At 38.4% G+C, this 19,010-nt stretch overlaps 1 protein-coding gene across 1 annotated transcript in view; it reads left to right on the top strand.

The window, feature by feature from the left end:
• Window positions 1-8,862, top strand: part of LOC137641449 (MAM and LDL-receptor class A domain-containing protein 1-like) — a 287,760-nt gene extending 278,898 nt beyond the window's left edge. The window contains exons 17-18 of the mRNA XM_068373993.1: window positions 3,467-3,632; window positions 5,715-8,862. Coding sequence (XP_068230094.1) covers window positions 3,467-3,632; window positions 5,715-5,818 — 270 coding nt within the window. The 3' untranslated portion in view covers window positions 5,819-8,862. The remainder of the gene's footprint in view (window positions 1-3,466; window positions 3,633-5,714) is intronic.
• The last annotated feature ends 10,148 nt before the right edge of the window (window positions 8,863-19,010 follow it).

Here is a 19,010-nt window from a genome sequence, read left to right as displayed (position 1 = left end):
TATCATAAGCAATAGGAATTAACATACAGTACAGCATTAATACTTATTATTTAGCCTCCCAATAACTACTGTTTTATTAGTAACCGAAATTTATTTGTATTTTAAAATTTTGGATGTTTCTGTTCCATACACTCGTTGTACCTTTGTTTCTGTGACTTACACTATTATGATTTAATTTTAGTGTAAAAAGAAAGCCCTCCTGAGATGCCAGTGAAACTGCCAAAAAACCTTGCTGCTAAGAAACAATCAAATGTAGCCTTTTCCTTCCATGGTTATTTGAAAACCTCTCATCTTTGGTATAAAGGCTGTCTTTATGGGATGAATTAATTAAATGATAAGATATTAAAATAAAACCAGTCAATTGTTTTTTGGCAGACAATTTAAAAGAAACACCATAGTCTTTAGAGTTAGGGAGATAGAAACATTTGTATCATTCTCTTGGTACATAGTTGTAGCATTGTTACCACATCTCTCCAAAGTTTGCTGTAAAGAAGTATCAAAATTAAAGAAAGCAGATGTATCTTGCAGAGTAGGTGTCATAAAAGGGTAGTTTCTTATATTCGAAAGTAAAAGAAGGAAGAACAGAGATGCTAGAAGTAAGAAGAGAAATTAAGTCCTTGTAATTTGGACTAGGATATTTGTTTTTCTTTCTGTAGGACCCCAGGTTAGCTCACGCATGTCAGAGGTAGACCAGGGAATAGTTATCGAATGTGAATGTAAAATTTTTTATGTTGATAAATTTAATCAGTCATGGTAGAAGTGAAATTTGAATTTAGTGCTGTGAGATCAGAATTCACTAATCATTTTTGTCAAGTGCAAGATGAAGTTTTTAGTATTTTAAAACCTTTTGCACGTAAAGTATTTAATTTATGATTCAAGTGACCCATCTAAGGTTTTAGAGACTCACCCTATAAAAGGTAAGGCTTTGAGCTCTAGTTCTTATGATAATGTTGATTTTCTTAGTTTTGATAATTTTATCCCTGAAAGATATGTTTTTTCTCTTTGCATTGCTCATCAACTGTAATGTATCTCACATTATGAACTGCGCCTTTGTTGCATATTATTAGCGTTCTTTGAGACACCTATGACTCATTATGCTAATAAACCGGTGGAGTCTTAATTTTCACAAATTTCTACTACCAGAATCTGCTGTGCTGACAATAACTTATATATCTATCTATCTATCTATCTATCTATCTATATATATATACATACATATATATATATATATATATATATATATATATATATATATATATATATATATATCCTAGTGGATATGCTGTTTGTGTTATTGTTTCAGACAATTGCTTTGTGGCATACTTATTGGTGTTGATACCACAGCATTTGCTGTTGGCACCAACAGTTTTAATACTTCTTTTTGTAGTTGTAGTACTAGTGTCAGTGGTGCTGGTATTTTTACAAACATTTCTAGTATTATAACTAATATTTTTTTTTTTACTAACACATACAATGTAATTGCTAATCGTCTTGTCACGGGCCTTGGAACTTTTGGCGCAGAAGTAAGAATTGTGACACAAAGGACGGAAGTTTTGGTTCCAACATTGGTAACATGAGTTCCACACTTCCTTTTTCAACTATTACTCCTCTGATTAGATTATCTACCTTTGGACATCCATCACACAACCAATTTCAACCACTTTGTCTATTTCTGAATCTTCTGGATCTGGTGTCAAATTTAATGCCAAATTTTATCCTTCTCCTCTTTGCAGAGGTTAATTCAGGATACAATGAGTTCTTTAATAAGGTTCTCACATTCTGCCTCTAAGACTACACAGATGCCTCCTCCTTCAGTAGAGGCCAAAGAGGAAAATACCTATACATTCTCCTTATCTTCTTTACAGTAATTAGATAAGATTTTTTAATTAAATGAAAGTAAATACAGCACAGCATATTCTGTAGTATTTTCCCAGATAGACCAGCCTTCTCAAGCCATGCTAGCAAACTTGGAGAAGTGTGTTTGAGAGATTTTTCTCTTTCTTTTTCTTTGTGCCAGGCCACTAAGTTCAGTCCTTTAGTCGATCATATGAAAAGGTCTTGAGTTGAGTTTTGCAGTTTCTTTTGGTTACCTAAGGAATGATCTAAGTTTGGATTTTCCATGTTTGGAGAGTGAATGGGACAGTCACGTTTCAAGTCGTCTTGGTTTTTAGTTCTATTAGGAGAGTAGTCATTACTAAAAGGTCTTGTGTCTCTAGCAGATAACATTTCTGACAACTCATCCCGTAGTTAGAAGCTTAACTTGGTTTTTTCCACAATGGAAACTCTTGTATCCAGAGCCTGAGTTCTATCCGTTGTTCAAGAATTGTATTAGTTACTTCTTTCCCAGCCTTCCTTGCTATCTACACCGAATCTGGTTTTCTGTATTGTATCTGATTTCTGATTAATTTATTGTTAATAGCCTTTACAGTGTTTGTAATCACAAAGCAGGGCATTTTATTTCTTTGCACAAACCTATTTATGAATGGTCTTCTCTCGTCGATTACATATAGAAAAATGTGGGTCTGTTAAGTCTTGTGATATTGTATAATGTGCTTTTAGAAGAATGTCCCAAAGGAAAGATAACAAGTGAGAATATTTTCTTTTTTAGGATGTTTATTTGATTTAATTGTATATTTTATGCAACTGTGCTTTCACCAAGGGCAATGTACTTGTCACCAATGTAGTTCTAGAATAAGGCATATTGAAGTACAGTGTATAGTAATCGTATTCTTTAGTATGAAATATCCTTTTTCAATACTTACTGGGAACCTTCCACATTGCTCCCCATTTAAAATTGTTCATAAATCATACTTTAAGTGTCTGAACTCAAGGTTCTGAAGGCTTTGGTAATGTTGGTACATTGACCCAGCTTCTCACTGTTGCCCTGATGTCGTTCCTTCGTATTATATTGTGGTGAATGGGGCAGATTTTTTTATGGTAGGTTTTTATTCTTAATTTTGAGGTCAGGGAGCACTTGGTTCAAGGTGTAAGCAATGTAAGTCATAGGTTATATTGAAATAATGAATGTTGTATTCAATGTAAGCAATGTAAGTCATAGGTTATATTGAAATAATGAATGTTGTATTCTGCCAAAAAAGATTGGGTACTGTATTAGAATAATTTTGACAAGTGTATGAAAACAAATGGCGTAATAAGAAATGTAAAATTTAGAAATACTGTACAGTACTATAGAGCCTATCTAGTTCAGGATTGACTTGTTCAAATTACAGTAAGAACAAATTTTTTTTGCTTGCTACTGAACAGAGCTGTAATTTTATCAAGAATGTTTAAACATTGTAATATACAGTAGATATCACAAATATGTCTGTTCACATCCTAATGGCAAATTGCTTGCCTTTCTTGATTATGAAATAAACAATGTATAGTATTTCTTATTACTCTTTGGTATCAGTAAAATATGAAAACTTCCTGAAATGTGTTTCTCAAATATATGTATATGTTACAGCTATGGGTTTTAGATGCTTTGAACATTGGAACGCAAAGACCAGAATGGAGTTTTGGACAAGTGGAGTTGGATACATCAGCAAGCTACAGAGTATCCTTTGTAGGAATGGCAAGTAATGGTGGTTTTGCCATTGATGATGTGAAAGCTTACCCAGGAGGATGTCAAAGTAAGTATATCTTTAAAATGCCTCTATTTAATTAATATTTTTTTATGTATTTGGAATTGAATTTTTATGATATTTTTTTAGTTTTCTTTGTTGTTGATTCCTTGCGATAACAGTGCTGATATTTTGATTTTTAACTCTTACAGCACAGCAGATCTGTATTGTACCTGGTACAAATCCTCTTTTTATTCTAACCTCAGATACAATATTCTAAGTAAGAAAATTAAATGGACTTTGAAAGGGCATATAAATTAGATGGACTTTGAAAGGGCATATAAATGAGAATTACAGATAATAGATGGACAATCATACAAGCAACAGATAAATCCAATGCTAAATGCATAATGGAATTAAAAATTCCCCAAAAGCTGAAATGAACAGCTTCTTTTATGTAAAAAAAATTTAGCCAAGGACAGTTAATTCTTTTAATGATCTTAAGAAAACATTAGATCTTCTTATGTGAACAGATTATTTTCATAGAAAAGGGAATGCAAAATTTCAAAATATCCAAACTAGTTCTAGTTAATGGCACATCTTTTGACAGCACAAAATGATCATTCCATTAACTTCAATAATCTTATTAGTAGAGTACCCACTCTCTGTGAGGCCAATAAGAGTTCATTAATACAACCTAATATAACCTTGCCATGTCCTGAACTAGTTTATCCCTTTCAAATTATGCTGAAATGGGGAAAAGAGTACCAATTGTATTTGTTCAATCTTCAATCTTGTGTCCACTGCAGGACAAAAGCCTCTGACATGTCCTTATTCATGTCTGGGGTTTGGTCAATTTTCATCACCATGCTGGTCACTTCAGATTAGTGATGGTAGGGTATTTAGTATGTCTGCTCACAGTAAACGGACCTAATATGGGTGGCCCTGACTAGTACGGCTTTGCTGATCATGGTGATACACCATTCCTTTCACCTGGTTAAGGTACCCCCACTCAGAAAGGCGGGCATAATATATATATATATATATATATATATATATATATATATATATATGTATATATATATATATATATATATATATATACATATATATATATATATATATATATATATATATATGTGTGTGTATGTGTGTGTGTGTGTGTGAGTGTGCATGTGTGTGTATACTGTATAAAGAATATGAAAGAACAAGAAAAGTATTGCAAATAGTGGAATGGGTGAATATTGTACATCACCTTTAAGAAAGGATTTATAAAGAAAATGGTGCAAAGATGGGTAGGGCTTATGATTAGATAGAAATATAAACATATTTTATGAGAAAATGTTTGAAAATGGAGGATTTGTGTAAAATGATGAAGGTAATGTACCTACAAATTGAATCAGATTAAACACACATGATGGTGCCCCCAGGAATTTGTTCTTTAATATGAGGTAAAGATTTTAATTAGACAAATTTAAAGTACTATACTGTAGTATGGCTGACAGGTGGGAGTCCACTTATGCAAAGATTGTAGAAAAATAGAACAATATATAATAGATAAAAATATCATGTGAGACTTTCTTAACTTCAATCAACAAGAAAAAGAAAGGTTTGTACCAAATTTTCTAAAGGAAGTTTTTGTTAATCGATATCCAATTGAGTTCATAGGAGTTTAAGGCATTGTATGAGATAAAATTTTTAATTGATAGTACAGTAAAACAAATTTTTTGTAACAGCCTTAACTAGAATTCTTATTTAGTAGTCTGATCCTGGACCTGGGTGTGCTGTGGTCCACCCTTGTTATTGATGGCTTTTCTTCGGCTTAGAAGCCCCTGGAGGTTCTAGCATCCTCTGGATTGCATAAGTCTTTCCACTAATAATAATGATTAGGCAAACATTAATCTTATGTTCTATAAAAATGTCAGACACAAACCTTATGGCAAGTGAAATGAAGGGTTCGTCTAGTTGGGGAACTCGTCCTTTATTAATCATCACTTTGCCTTTTATGAGCTGTTAGTCAGCACCATATTTTATACTTAACAGGTACAGAACCAAAATTAGAATAAGTTTGCATCTGTGGAAAAAATTACCACTGTATACAGTATGTTAAATCTTTGTGTTTTGCTAACATTCATTCTTTTAATTTTTTAGCTCGTCCAGCAACTGCTTCTCCCAGTGGAGGTGGAAGTAAACCCAGCAGTAGTACTCCTAATGAAGCAAACGAAGTCGACAATCCTCTTCTTGGACCAAATTAATGATTTGGGGGTATGGAGAATAAAGTTTCCAACTAATGAAGAAAATAGTATTGTGGTCAGTTGCAATTTTTTTATTCAGATCAGTAGTGGAAATGTTCTTACAAGAAACATGTTTTATACAGACATGTTGCCACTGTTGGACATTCATTTCTCCAAATCAATAAGTCATTTCTAGGGTTTTTACTCCATACAAGGAAGCTTTGTGACTTTACAGATGTTTCAGCAAGAATTGAGGTTTCTTGCAAGAATGTCTAAATTGTTTCAGTAACTAAACATAAAATTTGGAAAGTTCCTTAGAGTTGGTACTGAAGCAGTGCAAGGTAGATAGAAATGTGTTCGTACAAGTACACTAATGTCATGAACAATTTGTATTCTATAATCTGAATATTGATTATTAGTTTTGTATCTAATGTATATGTATGACATTAGGAATATTTTCTTCATATTTTCTCTGAAAAATATTCTAATGGTGTAATAGATATACAGTATTCACACTTATAAGATACCCTAATGTTAATCAATAAATCGTTTTTATGGCACTAAGAAGTTGAAACTGGTTTTTCTCAATACACTTCATTTTCCTTCTTTTATACACAACCAGTCGGATATGTACCAGTAGTTGATAATGCATAAACATGATGTAATTTTAAATCAACAATCCAGTGATCATGATGGTAAAATTTTCATTGAAGCCTTTCAGACAACCCTACGGATTTCTGTACTTTTAAACCATTGAACCTACAGCTCTCCACTCAAAATATTTAGTATAACACAAATATTGTCTTTTCCAATCTTTTAATGATGCCTCCCTCCTACTGACTTGAAAGAATTGCAAAATTTACGAGGTTTTAATTTTTTTTGTTTATGAAAAAGGTTTCAAAGTTTTCTATACAATAGATATGTTCTAGGTATTAGATATGGTTAACTTTCATAAAAGAATTAATGGGGTATTGAACGAATGCCATCAAATGATTAGACTGCAGACATTTATAATACTGTATTAGGTAAATGATTATTAGTGGTACAGTATATGGAGATTGAAAATGGATTGTCTGTTGAAAGTCATGAATATTTTTAATATAGTAATCGTTGTTGGATGTTATTTGGCTCTCTACTTTGAGCAACTTTAATCTCTATTTAGGTGATTATTTTTAGTTATGTGTTTGAGGATGGACAAATTTGATAACCATTACACTTGAATATAATTAAGTTTGGAAAAGTTTTGCATGTAAATACTGTACTACCTCAGATATATTTTTCTTTATTGTTAAAATTTTCAAACTTCATTTTTTTTCTAGAAAATTCTTTTCTTGGAATATTAAATATAAATCTTGTTCCTGCGACAACGTATTTCGAGGTTCTTGAAAACACCTACTCGTATAATTCATGGGGTGATAACACGATAACACTGTTTTAATCATATAATCAACTTCTTGAGAATAGCGTTGAACTAAACTATCACTACATTTCAGTATTTCCCAATAAGTTGATGAAATCCTAGAATTTAGGATTTATTTCTGTATAAAACTAAGTATTTATACACAGGTTTTTGTTTATAAAATTTCCAAAGTTTTAAATATGTATATATTTTGAAAATGAATATTTTTCATTGATTAGAAGTTGAGTTAACTGCATGGATCAACAGTGTTTTATTAACACAGGAAAAGCCACAGTAATTTGTCCTTTGTATACTTTTTTCATCGTAAAATAATTTAAATTTCACCTTGGCACCATATGAAATATACCATAGTGCGTTATAGAGTAGAATCTGTTCTGTTTTGTTGTTATTAAGATTCATAAGAATCTTGGTCATTTTGTCTTAAATATTTTTGGGAACTTTGTTTGTGACTAATAATAGAATATGATGTATTTATATTTTCCACTTTTCATTGCTATTAAATGACTGAAGGATTTAATAGTTGATTCTGACCATAACTATGCCTGGCACCATAATGTACAGTTAAAGATAATATGTGTTCATTACTTCTGTGGTAAACTAATACAGAATAGCCCACTATTATGCAGCCATGAGATGAACTTCCTCACCAAAGTAGTGAAAGATGCAACATGCAGTCTACACTAAGTTACCAGGATATTTGTTACAATTTTTCTGCAACTAAAGAAATCCATAAAATGCTGTTTAACATTTTTTTTTCGTAAACTAACATATGATTTGTTAACTGAGGTCTGCACAAAATTATTTTAAGACTTCTATGCAGCTTCAAAATGTTAAGCTATTAATTTTGTCAAGACAATTTGTCAATACTGTAAAATTTTAATTGTGTGTCTATGACGTAGTTGAAGATGCTTGGGTCCTAATCAGTAGGTTTTTCTTTTGATATCTCTGTGAGACCGTGATGGATAGCTATCACTGTTAGCCATAAGTGGGCATTCAAAATGTAAAATACATTTATCTTTACTAGCATTTTACATTTTTCTAAATGTTTTGTTCACAATTGAGACTCCAGACATTGGATTTAAGCTTTGAATAGCTTTAATTGTGGTGAAAAAATGTTCAACAATATAATATGTAAAGTATTGATTTAAAAGCTCAAGATAGAGACGACTGGCGAAATCTAACCGAAGCTCTTTGCAGCAATAGGTGTAGGAGGAGATGATGATGATGATGAATATGTAAAGGAGCATACACTTTTTACAAGCATTTCATCCCCAGACAGTGAAAATATTAGTTTATACTTTATACAATTTTTTATCTTTTGTAGATAAAAGTGTAAGATGCCATTCATTTTCAATGTGTTCCTTTTACTATATTTGACAAATTTTATATTATAATTTATGTTTTTATTGAAGAGTTATTATGTAAATCATTGAGAATGTTCATTGTTCCTACTCATAAGAAGGATACTAAAAAGAACGTTGTTATGATATAATAAAAATTATTTATCTTTTTAATATTAAATCAGTCAGACACCAAGAAAGATACTAATGATACTAATTTTATTATTTTAAGCTGGACTGTATCCAATATTTCTTAGGTTTGATATATTGCATTTAAATAACTTTACTCATTTTACTTATTTTGTTCATTTATTGGTCCCAAATATTATGTTAAATAACTACATTATTCATTTAAAATTCTGTCAAAGCTTTTCTTGTTTTCTGTATGCTTACTATTATTACTATGCTATATTAAGTAAATGAGTTGTTATAAACATCTGAAAGGGGTACAGAAAACTTATCTTAATTCAAACATGTCCATGAGATGACTTGATTATATGTTGAATGTGATTCTTTATTGAGAACATTTTCATAAACATTTGTCGGAAATGGTTTTTGTTTTGTTTCTTTGAGATGAGCTTACAAGTCAGCACCTGAAATATCAATATGTATTAATGTGCTTTTATCAGACAATTGTGTCGATAAGACAAAGTGCTGTATTTTCTGAAGAGAAACTGATATTAAACACTTATAAAATGTACATCTCTTTTTTAGCTTAATTAAGGTCTGACCAAAGAAATAAGAATTTCTGTTATATGCTTAGTTGCTATCACTACTTTAGCTCTTATGTTCTGATATATCTTCAGCTCTAGGATACATTAGTTTGTTCTGTGGCTGACATATGAGAATAGAATATAGTTTTTTTTCTTTTTGAACATCCTTACAAGGGGAATAGGAATTCTAGGCACATGATAAATACACTGAATTCATGCTCTTTGATTCTTTTGTATTAAATGAACCATCCGGCAACTAAAATGTAATTTAGAGACATTCTAGTATTGATATAGTGTATAACATAAGGAAGATAAAAAAAAAGTTGTCCCTTTGAGTTTGTTGCATATGTAGTTTGGTAATTCTGATATTTCATTGGCCTTTTCTCCATATACAGAATTGTTTAATGCACTAATAGTTGAAGTGATGGTCCTAAGTACACTTTTGTCAAGAACTATGATGAAGCGACTCAGTATACACTTGTCAGTACATCAGATTGTCAGTTATAGTAAGGTAAATACTAAGTGAATTCAATAAAATTCATGATTTGATGGCTGAAATTATTTTAATAGATAATTAAAAAATATTACTATTAAGATCAAAACATACTGAAAGTTTCCTAAAAAATAGAAGACTTAAAATATTAAAAATGTTTCAAAAAACTCCTCCACCGCTAATAATGGTCTAAAGAAACTGAAAAAAAAAAAAAAAAAAAACATAAATAAGTTATGTTCATCTGAGAAGTAATTGAGAAAATTTGATAAAATAGACATAACACATGCTGGCACTAATTAATCTTTATCGATATTCTCACTATTATACAAGTAGCAGGATTCATGCTAAAGTGATCATTTAGTTGATAAGGGATTAACACACCTTTCATAGGGCCACTGAAAATGTCTAGGTATACTGTACAATCAAAGAACTACGGTGATTAATTTGGAATATGAAAGGAAAATGAGTTATAATAAATAACCATCTGAATTATCTACGATGAATTCTAGATGCTGAATAGAGGAACATCTTTAGAAATTAGCTGTGAAATAAGAATACTGTACAAATGAGAAGAGTATTCTTAATTGGACAATAGATTAGATTTACAATGTATTAGTTAGGCTACAAGTTAATTGATGGAGATCTATTTAGTAATTTCATATATGAAGGTCTTCAAAGTATTTTTTTTTTTCAATTCTATAAATACTGCACTTGTCTAAATGTTGTCCATTATTAAAAGCACTGACAATTCTTTTTGTGGTAATTATAATTGAATTTTTCATCTAAAGCAAAAATAAAAAATTAAGTATGCCTGTAATGAGTGAACATCAATATCATTAAGTAATTAACAAACCCACTAAATGAAGTAACTAAAGATTAGGACAGACTTGCCTATTGTGTTGTGTACAGCAATTAGAAAATATGTATACTGTAGTTAAAAAGTCTGTCAGTGTGTAGGTTTTAATTTATTCAATGATTTAAGTGATGTTACATTCTAATGTATGATTGAAAAGGTTTCAATAACATTAATTGTAATTCTGGAAATTATGATAAAGTGTTTTTAAGCAATTTTACTTTGAGACAGGCAAAATATTATTTTATATTATCTACTTATAGGTTAAATTAGTTGCTCATGAGCTTTCCTGTGTATAAAGTAGTTTAGGTAAACAAATAAGAAAAAAGTCAAGATGTCTGATGAAAAAGTTCATGTGCAATTTTTTTTTAATATGATTTGAAATAAAACAAAGAATATTCTTTGTGTTTGAGTATCCTTTCAAGGTAGGTTAAGCACAGCTTTAAAATTGAAAGTGTGAGTACATTATTCATATTTTTTTAAAGTGCAATAATGGTACCCGATCTTGAACACTGATGACTTTCAATCTGTTCCCAGCGTTCAAGCTACTCTCACATGGTGGATCATGTAGGCTTAAAGGCTTATGTGACAACAAAAAATCCATGTAACTACAATTGGAGAAAAAGCTAATTATAATTAATATTATAACATACCCTTAGGTTAGGTTAGGTTAGAGAAATATTATGAGAAAAAAATGAAAACTAAGTAACATATTTTCTGTTCGAAACCACACCCTGTAATACAATACAAATTTACCAACTAATTTTCCTAATAAACGGATTTTGAGCGAAGCGAAAAATCTATTTTTGGGTGAGATAGCCATGGCGTCCTGATGGAAGGTTCCTGTTTGGTAGCTTCCTTGGGTATAAGACTACTAAGATATTCCCAGAGAATTTAACCACAGGTTATCACAGAATTCTAACTTCTGGAGCGAGTATCTCAAAGGTTTCCCTTTAAGACATCGTAATACAACAGGGGACACGCATGTCTGGTCGTGCCACATAGCTATCTCCACCCCGAACAGAGTTAACGCTTCGGTGTGTAAGGGCTGAGAATAGCTGGGAGCCGTTCCACAGCTAATCTCACTCGTGGCTACTACTGATACTCGAGACGTAAATAAACGGACGCCATTGCTCTAATGACGTCACGCGCGTCTTTATCCTGGCGCCAGTTGCTGCCCATCACCATGATACAATTGTGTAGGGTGGGAACAAACTGAACGAAGTAGTAGGGAGGGTCCATCAGGACGCCATGGCTATCTCACCCAAAAATAGATTTTTCGCTTCGCTCAAAATCCGTTTTTTGGGCTCAAACCATGGCGTCCTGATGGAAGAGTACCAGAGAATCAATGTATCGTGGTAGATTTTCCCCCAGAGTTAAGTGCCTAGGCATTGACAAAACAGCAAAGTAATCTTAGGTAAGAACCATAGGAACGAAGTATCCTGCCCCCCATTGGTAGGAAGTTCCCATGGGCTATGCCGACGTCAAAGTGGTATTGAAGGGCTATTCATCTTGACAGAAGAACTTTTAAGAACTTAGAGATGAAGCAGAATGTTTGATATTTGTATAGGAACATTCTGAAGTAGGCCAGTGGTGGTTGGGCACTGTGTGTAGAGTTCATCTCCTGATTATCAGAAGTAAGTATTCGTGTAGGAACCTTACTGAGACAAGGTGAATATAATTTAGGAATAGACATCTTAAATTCTTCATGACCATAAGAAAGGAGGAATAAATAAAACTATGACAGTATGTATTTCATAGTAAGTAGGAGCTGAAAGAGACGCATAAGTAATAAAATAGAAATTTTATTTCACAATGCAGAAATTAAATAATTTACAGCAAAAGTAAAGTTCATTTACAGTAATAATAATGTACATAGAAATAAAGGCTTGCTCTTGAATCTGAAAGGGAATTTCAGGATTAGTAGGTACTCGTTCTCGAGGAACGCAAGTCTTTAAATAACACATCATGCTCAAGGCATGCGGCACTTGTGTGACACTATGACATTTCACCTGGGATAAGAACAGTTATAAAAGCACTAAGTGTTTTTAGACATCACTATGAATCACTCGAGGGTCAACATAGGCACCCGAAGAGTTAGAGTCCCAAGTAACTCACTGTTCTACGCAGAGTTAGGTGCAGGTTTCATAACACTACCTGCGGCTACCACAAAATGTTTGATTTCGTGCACTTGTTTCGCATAATGTTTAAAGAAAACTCGCGAGGACTTCCAGCCCGTAAAGTTTTTAAGGCTCTCAAAGTCCATGCTCTGAAAGAAGTTCAGAGAAGATGCCACTTTTCTAGGATCATGACCAGCGGGTGTACTGTTCGGATCCGCTCTGCGAATGAAGTAGGTGATTTTCGCTCTTAATTGTTTCAGTGACAGGTCGCTGCCCGATGTTTCTCCTTTGAAGAGTTGGCCTCCACCAAAGTTTGAAGTTCTGCGAAGATAGACCTTGAGACTCTCTACTGGACATAGAGAGACATCCTCCTTCAGGGGGCATATTCTCCAAGGGCCCCATCTTTTGGTGGGTAATTCATTTTTGGCGAGAAACGTCGGATCAGGGGAGAGGGTCACTTCTCCTGAATCAGCAAACAGGATGTGTCCCTCTTCTCTTGATAATGCCACTATTTCGCTGACTCGAGCTCCCGAGGCGAGAGCAAATAAAAATATAACTTTCTGAGTCAGATCCTTGAGGGGGCATGAATCATTGTCCAAGTTGGAGGCGAAATGGAGCACCTTGTCTAGTGACCAGGAGATCGGTTTCGGAGGGGGTGCTGGGCGTAGGCGAGCACATGCTTTCGGCAGTTTGTTAAAGATGTCGTTGGACAGATCAATTTGGAAAGCATATAGAATTGGTCTAGTCAAAGCCGATTTGCAGGTTGAAATCGTATTGGCTGCTAATCCTTGTCCATGAAGGTGAATGAAGAAGGACATACAGAAATCAATGGTGATTTCTTTAGGATTTTTTGCTTTAACAAAGGAGACCCATTTCCTCCAGGATGATTCATATTGCCGTCTCGTGGATTCGGTCTTGTATTCCTCTAGGAAGTCTAGACTTTTCTTCGAGATCCCAAACCTCTTCTTTGCGGCAAGGGAGAGAAAATCATGAGATGAAGGTCCTTGATTTTCGATGATGAAGCGAAGACAGTCGACTTCTGTACTTGTTGAGAGAGAACTGGGCCCGGGAGAGGGATCAGCTTGGGCTGCAGCTCCAGGACCAGGGGGTACCAGTTGCTCCGGGGCCACTTGGGAGCCACTAGGGCCGCTGTCCCTTTGAAGGTTCTCAGTTTGGAGAGGACTTTCAACAGAAGGTTGGTGGGAGGGAACAGGTATATCTTCGACCATCTGTTCCAGTCCAGTGACATGGCGTCCACCGCTTCTGCTTTGGGGTCCTCGTACGGGGCTACGTACAGAGGAAGTTGATTGTTGTCGCTCGTTGCAAAGAGATCTATCTGAAGTTCTGGGACTTGATGAGAGATGAAGGAGAATGATCTTGCGTCTAGAGACCATTCCGACTCTATCGGGTTTGTCCGAGATAGAGCATCCGCTGTCACGTTGCGGAATCCTTGTAGGTGAACTGCAGACAGGTGCCACTTCTTCTTCTCCGCCAGACGGAAGATTGGGAGAAGCACCTGATTTATCTGGGGCGATCTTGAGCCCTGGCGATTGAGACAACGAACTACCACCGAGTTGTCTAGGGTTAGACGGATGTGGATCGAGGGCGGCGGGGATAGCTTCTTCAGAGTAAGAAGGACCGCCATGGCCTCCAAGATGTTTATGTGGAACGTCTTGAATAGTGGAGACCAGGTCCCTTGAGCTTGTTTCAGGTGGGAGTGACCTCCCCAGCCCTCCAGTGAGGCATCCGTGTGGATGTTGAGTGATGGAGGAGGGTGTTGGAGAGGAATGGACCTTTTCAGGGCCATTGCTTCCGACCACGGCTTTAGGAGGCGTCGAAGTCTGTTTGGAAGCCGTCTCTTGAGGTCTCTTCGAGCGATGGATGCCGATCGTCTCCAGACTCCCGCGGCATCCTTTAGCTGTGCACGAAGCACTGGGTTTGTCACTGAGGCGAATTGTAGAGAGCCTAGAACTCGTTCCTGCTGTCGTCTTGAAATGCGTTTGGATTTCAGTAGTCGCTTGACAGACCCTGCTATTTCCTTCCTTTTCTTCTGGGGGATGGAAAGGCGGTGTGACTGAAGATTCCAGTGGATTCCCAGCCACTGAAACTTCTGAGCCGGAGAGAGGCGAGATTTCTTCTCGTTGATCTTGAATCCCAGGTGTTCTAGGTACTGGGTAACTTCGTCGCAAGACTTTGTACACTCTTCGGGCGATGGAGCCCAGACTAGCCAGTCGTCGAGGTAGGCCATCACCTGGACGTTTCTTAGGCGGAGCTGTTGTACTATGGCATCCGCCAGCTTTGTGAAGATCCGAGGGGCCACATTGAGGCCGAATGGCATGGCCCGGAAGGCGTAGCTTTTTCTTTGGAGTCGAAATCCTAGGTAGGAGGAAGCGTGATGGTTCATTGGAATGTGCCAATAGGCATCCGCCAGGTCTATAGAGACCGTGTAGGAACCTTGAGGCAGAAGGGTCCTTATTTGTTGAAGCGTCAGCATCTTGAATTTGTTGTTCTCTATGAACTTGTTGAGGGGGGATAAGTCCAGAATGACTCTGAGCTTGTCTGAGTCCTTCTTGGGAACGCAAAACAGTCTCCCTTGGAACCTGGTGGACTTTACCTTCCTTATCACCTTCTTGTTCAAGAGGTCTAGAACATATTCTTCCAGAATGGGGGTCGATTGTTGAAAGAACCGCTGGAAGATTGGGGGTGGTTGCACCCAACTCCAGCCTAGACCGTTCTTGATGATGCTGTGTGCCCAAGGATCGAAGGTCCAACGATCCTGGAATTGGCGGAGTCTTCCTCCCACCGGAAGCACTTCATTGCTTCTGGTGTCCCGAGGACTTGTTGCCTCGGCCGCTAGCTCCCTTTCCTCCTCTACCTCTGGAGGGACGACGAGAGGCGTCTCTGCTTGCACCCCTGGACGAGCCTCTACCTCTGGCATGAAAGGTAGTGGATGGCTGCTCAAAGGCAGGGGTGAAGACCGGTGACTGTGACAACACCGGTTGGGGGACCAATTGAAAGGTCTGTTGTGGTTGGGCAACCACTTGGGAGGTAGCGGGTCCCGGAAACTGACGTCGTTGTTGACGTTGCTGGGGTTTCGGCTTCTGAGGTTTCCTCTTAGGCTGAGGTCCATCGTCCTGAGAGGTTTTCCTTTTTCTGGACATGCCCCACTTGTGGAGAAGGTTCCTATTCTCCGTGGCGGCTCTGTCAGTTATTTCCTTGACAAGGTCAGAAGGAAACAGGTGCTTTCCCCAGATGTTGGAGGAAATCAGCCTCCGGGGTTCGTGTTTCACGGTGGCACCGACAAACACGAATTCACGACAGGCTCTACGAGCCTTTATGAAATGGTACAAGTCCTTCATTACCGTGAGTAAGTGGGATTTGGCCAGTACCATGTAGTGATCAGGTACTGCTGTGTCACAGGCCATAACTTCAAGTTGGACTTGATGAGAAAGAGATGCCGCAAGCCTCTCCTTCGTGTCTTGTTCCCGGCGAAGGAGGTGATCATTGAGCTTAGGGAGGTCTTCATTAAACTGACGTCCGGCGACGTCAGGATCGAGCCTACCCACAACGAAAGTATGTTGGACATCTTTCCATTGTCTAGTGTCAGGGGGTGTCACGATGGAGAAGGGTCTGCACTCCTCCAGTGCAGGGCAGGGTTTTCCTTCTTCCGCCGCTTTAAGGCATGCAGCCAAGGCCTTTTCCAAAAATGGAAGAATCGCAGTGTCAGGTGCGACATATGTAGGATGCTTCTTGCTCAAGGCAGGAAGCTTAGAGCAGGTAAAGCCCCTGCTCTTAAATGCGGAGGCTAGCATAGCCTGGGCCTTTGCGAGATCGAACACTATCTCTTCTTTAGGTTCGGTCTCCTCCTTCGAGGCAGGTTCGGAACGAAGCCGGACGTAACAGTCCGGGTAGGCCTCGAAGCTTGGGAAGAACTCCACATCTTCCAACGGGACCGTGCCGATCTTGTCACTAACAAAGATTCTGCCGGTCGCAATAACCATATGCTCTGCATACCTCCACGGGTTGGCATGAGAGCAAGCTGGGAGATCCTTGACCGAGATCTTCTTCGGGTCTCTGGATCCAATCATAGACCTGATGGACTCCTGGTTCTCCTTCAGTCTGTCGTCCATGACAGCTCTAATCAGTCGGATCAGTTCTTGGGTAGAAGAAGAAGGATCCGGGGTCGAGGAGGTAGACGGAATGGACATTTCCGTCGGTGTAGGAGTAGGCGGAGGGATGGACGAGGGAGTAGCTCCAATCTCCGACTCGGTGTATTCCACCTTGTCTTCGTCCTCTTCGGCTCCTTGAGCCATAAGCGTCTTCTCCGTGTCTTCCGAGACGTCAGAGATCTGTTCATCATCCTCGGAATCTAAACGACACTCGTGCATGGACTGAGCCATGACCACATCAGGTTCCACCGTAATTTGGACAGTGGGGATTGCTTCCTTTGGAACCACTGAGTCAGGGGAGGCCTTAGGGAACAACAGGGACCTCAGTTCTTCGGTGGCCAGGTACGGTCCAGTAGCATTTCTCTGAAAACCACGCACCCACTTGCGCAGTTTTTCACGAGCAATGTCTCTAACCTCCGCTGAGGGAGGGTTATGGAAGGCCTCAACTAGGTAGGCCTGGCAGACCGTACATTCCAGTGGATTCCAGAACTTCCAATCCCCTTTCTTGTCTGAGCAAGGGGCGTGAGTCCTGCACGCCGTATGTCCGTAAAACTGCGAGCGTTTCACAGCACAGTAGGCGAAATCGCACTTCATGTGCTCCTCCTGTGGAAGAAAGAGAAAATGAGTATGGGGGAGTCATAGGAATGGCTCTTAAATTAAGTTAATATTAATCATTAATTTTAACTTAAAGAAGGTGTGATGCATAGAGAATGAAACAGTAAAGGAGAACACGCTCCATGCATCTCGCCCGGCTGGTTACCATAGGCTTGGTCCTGGGATAATCCAAATGACCGAGATCATTGGATATAGTTTCCTAGGATTCCCATTATATTGGAACTCCATGGAAAGCCAAGGACAAGGTTGGGATCGAATTCATTCGGTTCCCAGATAAGAGCCAGAAGGCCTCATTAATGGTAACTGCTTCTGGCAACCAGCCGCGCTAAGATGCACATAGCATGCTGGAAATAGAAGAATGCAAAGAGACAGCATGATCACTAATAGAGCAGTACTAGGTACTGATCTTAGAAGCAAAGCAGCTTATCTATTTGCAAGGTAGGGCTATCTTAGTCTTATGATAGCTACAGAGAGGGGGTGCAAGTATTCTTGACGCCTCCGGGGCATCCGGCAAGCCGCCGGCACGCCGGAGCTTGCTCCAGCATAGATTCTGGCACTAGAACAGACAATTTTCAAAGTCAGTTAGATACCAGGATGGCGGCCGCCGGCACAACGGCGGCACGCCGGCAGGGAGCGGCGGCTCCGGCAGCCGGAGGATGCCGGGTTGGTGACTGGGGTAAGGATGGTACAGGTAGTATCGGGTTGCCGGCAGTATATGCCGGCACTCCGGAGATCGACCGGCAAGCGGACGATTAGATAGGAGTAGGAGAGCTGCCGGTAGTAGCCGGCGGCAGCCGGCAGTCCCTCGGTACACGGGGGGCTGGCGGCAAGGGTAGGGAAGTCACCAAGAGGGAGGCAGGTATTGCCGGCAGTAGAGGCGGCAAGAGACCGGCACCCGGATAGATAGAGAGACAGGGGGAGGGGGGAAAGGATGCAGGAAGTACCGTCAGGGTTCCAGACATCCCTCCCCCTCCCTGAGGGGGTGTACCCATGATAGAGACAGGCTCTAGCATCCATAAGCAGGGGTCATTAGGGACCGGGAGCAGGTAGCCCAAGGGAGGACTAGGGAACACCCAAGAGGGGGGGGGGGGAGACTCCCCTATGCAGAGCTACACTAGTAACTAACCTTATAGGACACTATGAAGGTATATGTACCAGAGCGGACAGCACAGGGAAGCTCGGGTAGCCCTACTCATCCACCCTAAGGAGGATTTGTAGGACAGGGGACAGATGAGTATAAACTAACCTAAGCATAGGCTAGGCTATACAAGAGATAGGTGGGGAGGGAGAAGAGAGGGGTCTTCCCAGGAAGGGTTTCTGTACCAGAGCGGCCACAAAGGGAAGGGAGGACACTCCCTAACCTAAGATTAGGCTGATCGGCTAAAACGGTGCAAGAGTACAGTTTCAGCATGGAACAGATAAACCTTCCTAACCCGGCCTAGATCAGGGCTAAAAGTCCTGAACTAGGCAAGGAAGAAGACGTATCGCTA

This window comes from Palaemon carinicauda, chromosome 5, assembly GCF_036898095.1.
Source record: "Palaemon carinicauda isolate YSFRI2023 chromosome 5, ASM3689809v2, whole genome shotgun sequence".
NCBI classification, from domain to species: domain Eukaryota; kingdom Metazoa; phylum Arthropoda; class Malacostraca; order Decapoda; family Palaemonidae; genus Palaemon; species Palaemon carinicauda.
This window is presented reverse-complemented; position numbering and strand designations above follow the sequence as displayed.